Raw genomic sequence first — 15349 nt, forward strand, 5'->3', positions numbered from 1 at the left:
ACTCGTAGTTTGAGTTCTTTATAATCATCATGTTGTCTAGCTAGATAACTACCTATGTTTAGCGCTAAACATCATCTGAGTAAACCACGGTATCTCCGCAGTAGATCTCGCAGGCCCTTGCCATTGGAAAATATATATACATTATCCCTTTAACTAACAGTCGTATAACTAGCATAAGGAAAAAAAGATGTAAAATCGGATATTGTTTATGATCCTGGCTCCTTTACATTCTGGACTTGATTTACCGGGTCTTGTGAAGCCATATTTTGCCTCCTCAAATCCCTTACCGGGAACAACTGTCTGTCAAATACGTAGTAGGTTTCCCCAAAGAAAAGGACCATTCCCTCCTAAGTTCCTACGCAATAAGTCATTCATTTCTAGAGAAGGTCGAGCTCAGGTTCACCTAACTCGAACTAGCAACTAACAACCGCTCTATCAAAACCGGTACACCTCTTTCCGGAGAGTTAGCTCAGAAGAAGCCATCGACTAGCCGAGGAACCAGCTCAAGCTATATGGTCTTTAGTGATAAACCTCCTATTTAGCCCCTGCCCTAAAGAGGCGCCCAACGGTGTTGCCCCACGGGTACGCCGTAGCAATCCTTAAGAATATGGCAAAGTAGACTGCCATTTTCGCCTTTAGTCACGGGAAAATTTGAACTGTAGTATGGGATGAGGCTGATGTGCTGTAATTTGATCCATTCTAAACATGAATCAATGAATGTGAAAATCAGCAGCTGTAAGCATACGTAATTCCCTCTTCTCCTTCGCAAGAATTGCTATTATGAAGCCAACCTCAACTAAAATAATGACAGAAGTTAATAATTCGCGCTTGATATCTGGGTGCTTCTAATACTACGGTCTATCACGTTTAAACGTGCTCAATACTTAAGAAAACCTTTAGGCCTTCACAATATGCACTCGTGATGAAATGATGCACCAGCATGGCCGCGTTGAGACTAGTGTGGATCATATTGTAGAGGGGGTGTCAGCAGACTTTCGTCCTTTTGTAATCACTCTGTAATTCGACTAAGGATGAAGTCATGAGAATGCCTCGTGCAGCTCTTATGGTTGGTCGAGGAGCATGGGAGAGGATAGCTCCAAGGCCCGTTGAACTCTCTTTTCAGCCCCTGTTCCTAAAAGAGCCTCGAATGCAGAGATACTCCCTGCGAGAAATATGATTGGAGCATAGCTCCCGATGCAGAAGTCTACCCCGGACTGTCCGCAAACCTTACAGGAACCTCGCAGCCTCATGCACGATTCCCTGTCTAGTTCATTTGATCCGGGGACCCGAGCCCGATCTGCTAGGGGAGACGGCGTGGACCTGCGTATGTGAAGGAGCTTTAGAGAGCCCGTGGGTCAAAATTTTGCTTGCTAGCGAGCACCTAGCCCGATCTCGTTTAGCACTTTTATCGAACTCACAGGTCTCTTATCCGGCATTCGAAGACATGGATAAAGTCCGACCTCTTGATTGCTTCTTCGATGTTCCAAAGGAAGGAAACTCATACGCGTCCCCTGCGTACTTATCTCTGGAATTTGCCATGAAGACAAGTCCTGCCGCCCCATATACACCCGAATACATATTTCGGGACTAAATATTACCTACTATAGCAGACCACATGATCTATTCGAATTAGATCCTATCTAGCTGACCTCACGTGAAGCGATGTGAACCTGGCGCGACGTGAACATGGTCGATTATGTTACTCGGTATCTAAAATCTAGCTCACTTTGTGGTATAAAATACATGATTATCGCATCTGTTAGGTACTACAACTTCATGCACATCTTTACTTCATGTTGACGGGATCGACAAATAAACCTATAGACACTTATCGGACGGAAGGTCAGCACAAGCCTTTCACCCGGCGATCTCTGGATACACTGTGGATAGCTATCCATCAACTGGATCGAGTTACATGCCGGGGCTTGACCAATGAGGCATTGATAGACACCCTCTCCCCTACACTAACTAGGCCCAAGGTTCGAGTGTGGAGATTAGTAGGCTTAGGTATCAGTAGTGAGTAGTTTTACTGGCAGGATTTAAGCGAGGACCCAGGTAAGATTTTTTCCCCTAAACAGATTTCCATATTTTCCGGATGGGAATCTGAAAACGCATTGTTGTCCCGACCGATCGGATCCGGGTGGGATCGCTTCCTTCCGCCCACAACTCTCAAATTGTTTCAAAGAGAGGTTAGGAAGTGAAAATGAATGTCATCTTATTCATTATGATGAGAAATGTAGAAGACTTTGACATTGAGATCTACCCCTTAATCATATATCATCTCCTATTTCTTGCTGGTTTCATGATGGAATCATGACTTCAGGCTAGACGGACAACTGGGTATGTTTTGAATATATACTCATGTGATAATAAGATAGTAATCAACTTAAGATTTACCTCTTTCTTCTCAAGTTCCATAATAGGCAAAGAAACTTGCCACTTTAAAAGGTAGGACGATGGAGGCTTGGCGCGTTTTCTTGACTAGAGCGGATCACTCTCAGGAACTTCTCTCCTTGGCATCATGCACCAGAGAAGAGCAGTATATATATTTATCTTATGAGGTAATTAGGATTCAATGTCAACTCTAAGATGCGATCGACACTAAACAAGCCAATCTCCAGGTGTATCGTAGCCCCTAGATCTCCTCTTGATGTGATACCTAGGTACACAAGAAACATTTACAAATGCTTTAACCTAAAATACTTCCATTTGAAGAACGAAGAGTTCAACCAAGACATGCTTGTAGAAGACGCCTGGGTCTACGTAGGCTCTATCGTGTTTGCGAGGAGATAAGTCTGACGTAACTTTAGCTATTAGGCATATGCCTCGCTAATTCCGTACATGAAAGAGTCAAAAAGAAAGGAAGTTTAGGTAAGTTCTAACATCAAGGAAAGGCACTGCCGTGCAGGAGAAAGTAGATATGCTCAACCTACCCAAACAACCTACCCAGCTGGCTGTTGCAGGGCAGTCAAGCTTGCGGAGTGTACCGAACCTAATGCTTTAGCTCCTCTTAACCTTGACGGTGATCATGCCAAGATATTTAACGAATTCACTATACGTTAGACTGCAGATGATCGTATCGGTAATCTTGAGATCGGAACCGCGACATCATCCGAACCCATGGGAACTAATTTGGCGTACCAGAGGTTGGGCAACTTGATGCGATCAGTTCAGGGGGGGGAATATCAGAGATTCGGCAGCGCGAATAACAACGAATAACTTGGACGAATCCCCTGGTACGTACACTTGACTCGGACGTTTGACTCCAAGTCGGAGAGACCGAGCTACACCTGTTATGCGGCTAAGGGGATGACCTTGAGAATACACGTGGAATTCCGATGATGCAAGTTTTGGAACCATCTTATTTTCGCAAACCCGTTCTACGCGGATTGAACCAGTTGCGCGTCCCATCAATCAACCAGCTGGATCTCCACTGAGGTCCCGGAATAAAATTCTGATAATTGCGCTCGGTCTAGTTAGTGAATCGCGATGATGCCACGAAATGACAGCTTTTCTTCCTTATTATATCAAAGACGTCAAGTTCCTATTTCGTTTACGCCTTTACCAAAATGTTAATCGTCAAAATCATTATGATTTGATGCGTCCGCGTCCCGTCTTCTGGCGGAGCATGTTTCATTTCCGAGGATAGACCACTCACTGTAATTTCCGGAATCAGATCTTTGGCATATTCATCATTCGCATAGGTACAACTTAGCCTTGCGCTGCTGCACGATGTTTTGGCATTTATGCGACTAGCGACTCATCTTTAAACCGATGATAAATGGACATATTATGAATTGACTTACTCATACTGGGTCGGTGATAGAAAATTACAATGCGGAGACTAGCCAACATGCCTTCCGTTCCGTTCATAAGAGCAATACTGTTCAACCCCCAATAAAATATATGCCTCTAGACATAGAAAGTAACACTGTTTATTATGGATTATAACAATATGGTACCTTCATGACGATCGCGAAATGATTGTGGCAAGCCATTGCTCAGGGAGGTGGCGTTTCTCCTGAATAGGGGTAGTTAGTGGGAAACACAAATAGGGGTAAAATGGAGCATCAACTACAAAGCTGAAAGAGTCGGTCATAATAAGAAGCAGTCAATAACAGACTATGCTCAATATCTAGTATACTTGTCTAAATATCAATATCGTACATATGCATTTGCAAGTACAGGATTGAAGCACTCATCATATACTGGCACTCATCCAACTGACGTTGCCTATTCTTCCATGGTTTTTTTCCATCGTGGGGCATTCATTGCTATACTCTCATCTGCTAATTCATGCGATACCCGTCGCCCTTTGTCCTTTTCAAGAGCTTCTATATCGCATGCGTACCGAACATGGACCTGGATGAGGACCGCCTAGGCATTGTGCATTGCCAAAGCTAAAAGAAGAACGTAGTCCTTAAACAGGAGTCAACGGAAGCACATGTAATGAATATGGGCCCTGATATCAAATGCAATATTACATAGCGCTTCCGAGATCCATGTCGATGCTTTTGAACACCCTGATTGGTTATATTATGTAATGTTGCTATGGTCAATAAGTTTTGCCCCCTGTTACTCCTAGGGTTACGTGAGATTGTACTTACATAAAAAGCCATTGCAGATATGTCATCGTTGGTTGTTGGTAGAGTCACTTGGCTTGTATCAGAATTCATGAAGGTCGATGTAAGGGAGGTTCAAAGGTGGTTAGCTTAATTTGGACAAGGATAAGTTCTTGTCGTTTTCTTTCATTTCCTTTCATTTCCTTCCCTTCTCTATAATTCCATCATCAGGTCTTCAAACATTATGGCAGCCACCGTCACCGCCGTACTCGGTGGTATAGCAGCTGTTTACCTATTTCTTCGCTTCCTCCTTGACTTAACTCAGGATGCCAGGGAACCACCAGTTGTCGAGAGTGGAATCCCCTTCTTTGGCCCCGTGATTGGGATGGTCAGAGAAAAGTCACGCTTCTATCTTCGATTGAGGTTTGTTGTCACGTCTCCTAAGCAACATGTAGTGATGCAGCCCTCCTACGTATATCTCTTGTTCTGGGCACTGATCTGAAGCTTTGAACAGAGACACGTACAAGCTTCCAATCTATACCCTGCGCATGCCCTTTAGCCGGATGTACGTCGTGAATGACACCCAACTCATCCCCGAATTGCAGAAACAATGGCGCACTATCAGCTTTGCTGCTATCGCCGCCGATGCAGGCGACCTTGTCGGGATGAGTAAGGAGGCTGTCAAGATAATGCATCAGGACCTAAAAAGTGAGGATGGATTTAGTGTAAGCTGGCCTAAATATATCATGCCTGCGATGAGACCCGGAGAAGACCTCGATGCGATAAATAGGAAGTCAATCGAGGTCTTTTCAGCCGACATGGAAAAACTGCGAGCACAGGGGACTGTACAAGTCGGCCTGTGGCAGTGGTCACGTCGAATCATGGTTGAATCCACGACCGAAGCAGTCTGGGGACCACAGAACCCGTATCGGGACCCGGCCATTGCCGAAGCTTGGAAGTAAGCATGAGTTTCGTTGAGTCTCTATTAGCCCTGAATCTTCATTGACGGTTACAACAGGACATTCGAGGCAGGCTTCTTAACTCTTTCCATCTTCCCCCTCGCTTCGCTATTTTTCCCCAAGCTCGTTCGTGCACGTGAGCTTGCGGCCAATGCCATGATTGATTACATGCGCAATGGTGGGCACGAACAAGCCTCTGGGCTCGTACGCAAACGCTTTGAACACCATCGACAGAATTTCGGCCTTAGTCTCGAAGACGTAGCGCGAGGGGAGCTTGGGAACACTTTTGCTGTCTTGGGAAATTCAACCCCCTGTTCTCTATGGGTCCTCTATCATATCTTCTCAGATCAGGAGGTACTAACTGACATCCGCCGCGAAGTTTCTGCCCTAGTGCATGAAGAAAATGATGGAGAAAATGGCATCATTAACACTGTCGACTTGGCTGGTATTCGCGAATCTTGTCCTATACTTTTAAGTACCTTTCAAGAGACGCTACGACACCGCGCCGTCAACCCCGGCCCACGCCAGATTCTTGAAGACGTGCTCTTGGATAAGCGCTTTCTTCTCAAGAAAGGAAGCATGCTCATGATCCCAGCTCCGGTACAGCATACCGATGTTTCCGCGTGGGGTGAAGACGCCAGGGAGTTCGACCATTTACGTTTCGTACGTAAACCAGCTTCTGGACACAAGAAACCAAATCGGATAGCATTCCGCGCATTCGGTGGGGGACATGTTCTCTGCCCTGGTCGCCACTTCGCAAGCATCGAGATCATGGCGCTTGCAGCATTATTGGTGCTTCAGTTCGACGTCGTGCCTGTCGCCGGTAGGTGGGTTGAACCCAAGTGTGACAATTCGCCAGTTCAAGCGGGCTTCCCCGTCCCAGATGTGGATATCGATGTCGAACTTCGACCCAGAGATCCCGAAAGGAGGTGGCGTGTGACATTTACAGGGACAGATAAGGCTATGGGTATTGTAGCTGAAGATAGTATCCCTGACAATGATATTTGATCGGCGCGATACGTCGGTCATGTATTTAGATATGAGATAATAAGGTTATATACTATATTTCTTTTCTATATGCCTAGGGCCCAGACACTCAGAAATTATACTTAATGCGTTTCCTCAAGGAGCGATAACGTGATGTTCCTGCATTTTCCCACCGTACCTTCGGCGGAAGGAATTCGTTATGTCCTGGGCGACGCTTTGCTATGAAAGAAATCATGAGCGTTCTGGCTATTATGACACTGAAATTACAACATTAAACCTTCCGAACCCGTTTGGAAAATCCTGGAGGCTAGGCATCATCTTTCAACCAGTACTCTAACACCGGTAAACTATATCCTCATAATTATACGACCGAGAGAAGAGATAGGCAATGGTAAATTAACTTTACTTCTATACTTTGAGTTCACGAACGGATATTATATCAAAAGTAGTTTCCTATCAATATGTACTACTTAGCTAGCTTCTCGTATCCTAGCATATCTTCCAGAACTGCTTGTAATCTTCTCAACTGACACGAGGCGGAACTAAAAGACTAGAAAACATCGACATTGTTGCGCAAGAAACTCTAAACTACTCCCTGCCAGTGAACGCGGTGTATGTACATAGACTTTCCTTTGTCTAGCTCCTTAGGGCCAATCTGCCAACACGTCCTTCTAGAGTCACCTAGGAACTTCGCGCTCTCTTCACAGGCTGACCTCCCTCCGATCCTTCTCGACTACCAACCAGCTCTAGAAAGCTCTCTGTTAGGCTCATAATGAGGCAAAATCTAGAGTGTGTAAAATGGTTGATTATTCTAAGTGAGAACAAGAGTCTCAAGGATTTGGAGGAATCCTATGTATGCTATTGGCTCCTTCCTCCTATCCTCAGAGTATCGTACCAAGTACCGTAGTACTGTGGCTCCCAACACTTTCACGAACGAGTCCTCTAGAATCGACATCTCCTTCAAGAGACCTAGAAACGCATTGATTGTGTCGTCGTTTGATACGCTCTCGGAGGGGTAGGCTCCCTTGGATCGGGAGGCGCGAGTAAACGTGTCATTTCGTCGACATCCCTATATGAACATTCTAGGGAGTAACTTCGATTCGCGCGAACAGACGACCCCGAACACGGCCTAGGGCGGGCATCTGGGACGCAGTCCCCAGACCAGGGCGGAATCAATAATCCGATCGAGTGTTGCCACACACTGAGGGGTATGGTCGTTATTGGGTTGAGATGACGATAGCCCATGAAATGAGCAAGGGGCATGTGCTGCTAGGGGTTCGACTTACATGATTGCGGCTGGATGAATTCATCTAATCCAAAGGTACCTATTAGGTAGGTATTCATAGTCAAGGAGGGGATAACTCGTTTACGTCTGTGGAGATCGACGTAATAGATGATTGCAAGGTTAGGTTACGCCTGTCTGTGCCTATGCATGTCGCGATACTAGGTAGAAGTATCCTCGTATAGCAACAGTGCTTCCTTCACCTCCGCCAAGTTTGCATGGCGACAGTGAACTATGATGGTTTCGTGAGCAAATGACTCATCCAGTGTTCGTCTAACGGCCTTACCTCCTTTTCTCCTCGGTAATGGAGAAGATGTAGTCCATCCGGTATTGCCAGGGGTATGGCATCGGCGGTCAGCTCTCCGCCGCAGTTCTATTCGAAGTGGAGGCACATACGCTATCCAATCCTGTGAAGCCTTGGATAGACCATTGAGAAATCGGCTGACAACTCACGAGGGAGAGGCATGGTTGATTTAGTTGTTGATAAGTAGAAGTGATTTGGTAGGGTTTTGAAGAGCGGGTCTTCTAGAAAGATTTTATTAAGAGAGGAGTGCTTGGAAAATGGTGAGAATTTCCAGATAGAATTTCCCAAAGGACACTGCTTATGAAGGCAAGAGTATCCTCTCCTACGTGTTTGGCAAAGTTAGCGTTTTGTTGCAAAGGTGGATCGAGAATTACCTATAGACTATATTCCCTCACAACGTAAAGTTTAACATTACAATGCCGGTAGATATATAGCCCTTGGATCGCTTGTGAAAAGAAGAAATAGTGGTAAAAATCAATTAGGTGTAGAAGAAGGGGCCAGTGCTATGACTAATAGACCAACAGCAAAATACTAGGTTTAGGCTGATGTGAATGGAGAGTGAAAATAAATAACCACAAGAAAATGAAAACGTGGAAAATGCCGGAATTAAGAAAGATACAGGAAAGAGATTTGACGAACCTTGGGAAAACGGCACCATGAAGTCAGGGACCGACTTGGCTCTCTGATTTCTAGAGGTATAAGGTGAGTAGGTGGTTCATTCCATGAATCAGTAGCACTAAGGTTAGTAGCATAGGCACTTACATTGATATTGGCGGGGATTGAAGCATTGGTCGGACCACTAGTAGGATGATAAGTGAAGCCGCTGATACCAACACCGGCTAGACCAAAGTCTGGGTTGTTTGTATTGAGGCAGAATGTGGGTGAGGTTGGAAAATGCAGCAATATATTAATGGGAGTCACAATATTGACGCCTGAAAATCATTAATGAAATAGAGAAAGATTGTCACAGACCAGTTGAGTTGTGCTCATCCGTGTGCTGATAAAAAGTAGGACGTGGGGAAAAGTAAATTGTTATCACAAGACGAGAAATGACACAAGTAACGAATAGTAAATTAATAAAAATGGTGCATTCCTACGTAGATAACTAGCTCAACTAAGGACTTTCCTTGCAAGTTGAGATTGATGGTGAACAAATGATGGATGCAGATGAGTATTCGTCTATATACGTCAGATGTCAAAGCAGGCTGCAGTAGTTAGGTATGTAACGATTAGGCAGTTACTATCCTAATCACAATATACTTTTATTATAAGTTTATTCATGGAGTAATAGCCTTGACTGACAGTTCCAACTGCAGGTAGCCCTGCGGATATTAGCGGGTGTAATTATCAACCAAAAGTAGTAGATATTTATGTTTGTAGCTGAGAGCACCTCCTTGTACAGCAGGTAAGCTCCATATACATTATCCTTTAGAATAAGCATACAGAGAATTGATATGCTACCTAATAGTTACAACCGAATTGCCACTAATAGTTACATGGATGTATGTGAAGGGGTGTTGGTACGTAGGTACCTACCCAGCATCCACCACTAACACTCACGTGATTACATAATCAATCCCCCCTATTCTAACAGCATCTCTTAACCAAGAACATGAGGTTTTCTCGTCTACACATGAACATCTCTGGAAGTGTATACTTGAGCATATAAATGTAGCTAGGAAAGGTGCGAATAAGAATATAGAATGGAAACTTAAAGGACTATAAGCGTTAACCTACAACTGCAGCCAGAAACATCGCTAAGGACTACCCATGTTCCAGTAAGACTTCGCAATTCCAAACAGAAGCAAGAGGTGCATATCCCAAGATCAGAAATCGGCAACTATGCGCCATTTACTCCAGCCGTTAACCTTTCGTTATAGTTTCGGTTAAAACGGCACATTCCGGAACTTTGCCTACCTACCTATATGGGTACCTGGATGCTAAAGTCAAGTTCTAGAGACTTTTATAACTGACGTCAGAACCAAGTCCTTATCGTTATTATTATGCGCAAATTTATTTATCAAAACCTTCAACGTAAGCGAAACTTTCCTCGAGTTATGTTGACGTTCTTACCATACTCAGCATCCGGATCAGTGTATGTAGCTGTGACAAGCTTTAGCGTTCGACACAACTTAGCATGTTGCCGAAAGGATAAAACCGTATAAGCGTTAAGTACGGAAGATGACGGCGACGATTGATGGTCAAGGCCTTGATACAGGTAGAGCAAGAAAGAGCAGCTGGAATCTCCTTAGTACCCAAGGACACCACCTCCTCCTGAGTGCCTACCTAGATCAGCACCCCTTTCCTCAGTGTCATATGAACAAAGCTACCTACTTTTACGTTCTTGGAAACTCCGATTTGGGTGTTATGTCCTGTGAAAAGTAATCCACATGGGACCTTCCGTTAAGCCTTTAATCTCTCTCAAAGGTAAGAACTTAGACACTTGTATAAATATTTCACCATCAACATCCATCCTAAGTTTTCCATCTCTACCATACCTAGACAATCCATCTCCATTGCTACGAGATTCATGATCTTTTATTTCTCCTTCAATAAAATGCCTCTTGATAGTCTCTATTCGAATTAGCCACATTCTATATGAGGATGGCTATTCGTAATCGGTTCAGAAGAGGCCTGGACCTCGGGAAGGGAGATACGATGCTGATAAATTTCAGGTATGTTGATGATTTCTTTATCTAGAGTGTTGAGTTCGATACCGAACTCCCTTTTTCATTTCGAGATGTAAACTTCCTGCTGCCCTTGCAGCATCACCAGCATCACCAGCATGTTTCTGTCTTCAAGGGTCTAACATCACTTACATAATAGCTGAGAACTCACATCTCAACTTCGGAATGATACAAGATCACTATTGTTCCTCTCTCCTCCAACTTTTCTTCTCACGCTTGGATCCAAATGCAACTTGGAACAACTAAGGAACGACAATCTCCATTCCTAAAAGCCACAGGAGCCACAGAGCTGAATCGATCTAAGAGATCTCAAGTCAGCATAATGAGCATACTGTCACATGGCGATAAGTGCCATGCTTCTAACATATATAGAATACAAGATTATTAGGTTGGAACAAGTAGTCTATTGGTTATTAAAAATAATTACCAGGTTATTATATATATGTAGGATTAATTAATAAAATGTTTATGGGTGCTTAAAGCGTTAAAGTTCGGATTTTAAGCATAATAAATTAAATTTAAATAGTTAAGATAATTTCTTTTTAAAAAAAAAAAAAAATAAAAAATTTAAAACTTTTAAAAAATTATTATATAAATTAAATTTATGTTTTAAGTTTATTCCATTTATTATAAATAATTTTTTATTAATTTATAAATTTTTTTCCCGGATTATTATATATGTTTATTTAAAGTAATATTTATTTATATTTTATTTAAATTAAATTATTTTCTTGTAATTATTTAAAAAAATATTTATTCCGAATATCGTTAAGGTTTTTATAAGGAATATTTTATAAATTTTAACGATATACTTTTTTTTTTTATTAATAAATGAAAGATTTTTTAAGTTTACGGAAATATTTCTTTAACGTTATTATTTAAATTAATTAATTAAATTAAAATTACCATCTTTATTTATTTAAAAAACCATATAAGAATTAATAGAAATTTTTTTACTTAAGGAATTTTTTAATAATATATTCTTTAATTTAAAAAATAAACCATTTTTTAATTTTTTTTTTTTTATTTTAATACTTTAATAACGTTTTAATTTAAAACTATTATTTTTAAAAAATATATTTTATATTATTAATTAACTAAGTTCTTATATCCGATTATATTATATAAAAAAATAATATTATACACGGAATAAGTTTTTTATTAAATTTAATACGTAATTTAATATATTTATTTTTATAAATTTAAAATCGGGTTTAAGATTTAATCCTTAAGGGGATAATTCCTTAACTTTTATTCCCGATAATAATAACGTTATTATTTTATATAATTTTTAAAATTTTAATATAATTATACGTAATAACGGAATTATTTATTAAATAAGAAATTTTATTATTAATTTTTTTACTTAAATATTTAAATTATATTAAAAAATATATAATATTTTTAATATAATTAAAACCTTTAATACTTTTATTAAAATTATACGTTTATTTAATAATTAATAATAAAAGTTATAAAAATATTATACTTAAATTTAATAAGTATATAATATTTTAATAATTTTTAATCGCGTAAGTATATAAACTTTTAAAAAATAAATTTTTAATTTTAAAAAAAAAATTAAAAAAAAAAATAACATTTTTTTTTAATAAATTTAAGGTATAATAACCCGATTTATTAAAAATAAGTAAACATAAATTTAAGTTATTAATAAATTTATAAAAATGACTCGTTTATACGAATTTATTTTTTTTATTATTAAAAAAAAAATGGAAAATATTATTGTTATTATTTAATAAATTAATAATTAAGGAAAATAAATAAATGAAATTATTAATAATTTTTTCGCTAAATGTTATATTTATTTTAATAAATTAAATAAAGTTTAAAAAAAGTAATTCGAAAAATTACGGGTTTATATTAAAGATATTATTATTAAAATTATAAAATTTTAAGTTTATAATAAACTTATAACTATTAATTTAATTTTATATTTCATCGGAAAAAAAATTATAATAAATTTTTTATTAATTTATAACCGAAACTTTTTTAAAATAACCGTTAAATTATTTATATATTTTAATTTAAACTTATCTTTTAAGCCCCACAGCATAAACTTATTATTAACCGATTTTATTTAAAAGGTTTAATTAAAAGTTATTTCGGAAGTTACATAAGTTTAATTTTAAAAAACACGTTATAATTTAATTATAAATAATAAAAATAAAAATAATAATAAATAACTTTTCGTTAATAATTTACCCCCGGATTTTTTAAAGTTAAATCCGGATAATTTTAATAATAATAATAATCTTTAATTTTATAAAGAAAATTTACTTAACGACACTTTTTTATTAAAACTTTTTCCGGTAAATAAAATTAATAATAATTAAAAAATTAATAAACGATTAATTAAAGCTTTAAAATAATTAATCCAACCTACCCCTACCATTATTACACTTATTTAATTAAGTAAATTACTTGTTTATAATAAGAAAAATTTATTAAAGTTTTATATTTAATAATTAAAAATAAAAGTATATATTAAAATATATATAATAAATTTCCTAGAAAATTATTAATAAATTAATTAAGTTAATTTTTTATTAATAAAAAAAAGATAATTTTAGTATTAATAAAAAATAATTTAAATTAAAAAATTAAAATTTATTAATTTTTAAAAAGTTTATATTAACGTTTTAAAAAGTAGGTTTAAAAATCCTTTAAAAAAATACCGGAATTATAAGAAAATAATTAAATTAAAGTATTAAAGGGATATAATTTAATATTTTATAAAGTTTTAAAATTTTAATAAAATAATTAAATAATTTAAAATAATTTATTAAATTTATATTATTAAAATTTTTCCTAATAAAATTATTAAATTAATATATTTTAAATAAAAAAATTTATTAATTATAAATAATAAATTTATATAAGTTATTTAAAAAATTAATTAAATTTATAAGAATATATTAATTAATTTAAATATTTTATTAATAAAAAATATACTTATTTCGATAAAAAAATATTTAAAGTTAAATTAATAAAATTATAATTAAAATTATTCCATTTTAAGTTAAAACCGATCTTTAAAAAATATAAGTTAATTAAAACCGAATAATAAATTTAATTTTAATAAAAAATATTAATTCGGAAATAAGGAAACATTAAAAAGAATTAATTAAAAAAATATTAATAAATAAAAAAAAAATAAAAAAATATATTAATATTATAATTAAAATAATTATTAAACCCTAGTTTATTTTATTAAAAAAAATATTAATAATAAAGAATTATTTTCACTTTTAAAGAAAATTTTAACCGCTAAAAAACCACGAAAAAATAATATTGAAAAATTGTTTTTTTTAAATAAAAAAATAAAAATTAACGTAATTTTTAAAAATATAATATAACCCCGGATTATAAAAATTAATAATTCCGATTCGGATTTTTAATAAACCTTAATAATTTATTTTATTAAAATTTATAACTTTATTAAGGTAAATTTACACGATCCGTAATTATTAAAAAATTAAGTGATAAAATTAATTTAAAGTTAAAAAAAAAAAAACTTTATAAACCGGAAACAAGTAAAAAACTTATTATAATTATAACGTTTATATATAATTATAAGGAATATAAAGTTAAAATATTATTAAATATAAATAATTTTATTTTTTTAATATTTTTATTTAAAATAAAAAAATAAAAATTATTTATTATTAAAAAAACTACCCTAAAAATAATAATAGTTTTTAATAATACATTTATATTTAACGCGGGTAAATATTTTTTAAAACTTATTATATTATAATATTAAAAAGATTATTTTTCGTAAGTTAGTTTTAAATTAAGTAACTTTAATAATAAAATAAATATTATTTTTTTTTATTAATAAATAAAAATTTATAAACTAATACACTTTTTTATTAACTTTATAAAGATAAAATTTACTTTTAAATATTATCGAAAAAATTATATTAATTTAACTTTTTAAAAAATATAAAAAATTATAACAATATATAACATTAAAGTAAAAAAAACTTTAAAATCCGTATTTAAAAAATTTTATAAATTTATATATATTATAATTAAAAAAGTAGGATATTAATTTTTAAATCATTAATTTTAAAATTACTTAATTAACTTAATAAAGGGAAAAATACTTTTATAAAACCCTTTTTATATTATAAATAAAAAAGAATTTAATATTTTAAAACTTTAATTAAAAAAAATATTTAACATAAAATAAATTAAAAGGTTAACTTTTTCTTATAAAATATCCATAATATTTATTAATAAATTAAACTTAAAGGATTTATTTTAATTAATTATCAACTATTAAAAATTAAATAATATTATTATACTTGTTTATTATTTTATCCTTTTTATTATTAAACTTTAAACTTAATTTTAAACTATTAAATAATATATTAAAATTAATTTAAAATTTAAATTTTACCTTATATAAATTAAAAAAAATAACGAATAGAAAATAACATTTTAATATAAATATAATTTATTTAAATATTTTATAATACCTTTCGAATTTATTAATACATTTATAACTTTTTAAATTATAATAAATAATATTTTTAAAAATT

At 35.2% G+C, this 15349-nt stretch overlaps 1 protein-coding gene across 1 annotated transcript; it reads left to right on the forward strand.

The window, feature by feature from the left end:
- Window positions 1-4798: 4798 nt before the first annotated feature.
- On the forward strand, window positions 4799-6529 carry F4807DRAFT_469381 (cytochrome P450; the record flags this gene model as incomplete). The annotated part of the gene is made up of 3 exons (XM_048002706.1): window positions 4799-4985; window positions 5077-5520; window positions 5581-6529. The coding sequence occupies exons 1-3, from the start codon at window positions 4807-4809 to the stop codon at window positions 6527-6529; spliced, it is 1572 nt and encodes a 523-aa protein (XP_047851868.1). The 5' UTR covers window positions 4799-4806.
- Window positions 6530-15349: the final 8820 nt, after the last annotated feature.

Source organism: Annulohypoxylon truncatum, assembly GCF_022578515.1.
Source record: "Annulohypoxylon truncatum strain CBS 140777 unplaced genomic scaffold F4807scaffold_28, whole genome shotgun sequence".
In the NCBI taxonomy this organism is placed as follows: domain Eukaryota; kingdom Fungi; phylum Ascomycota; class Sordariomycetes; order Xylariales; family Hypoxylaceae; genus Annulohypoxylon; species Annulohypoxylon truncatum.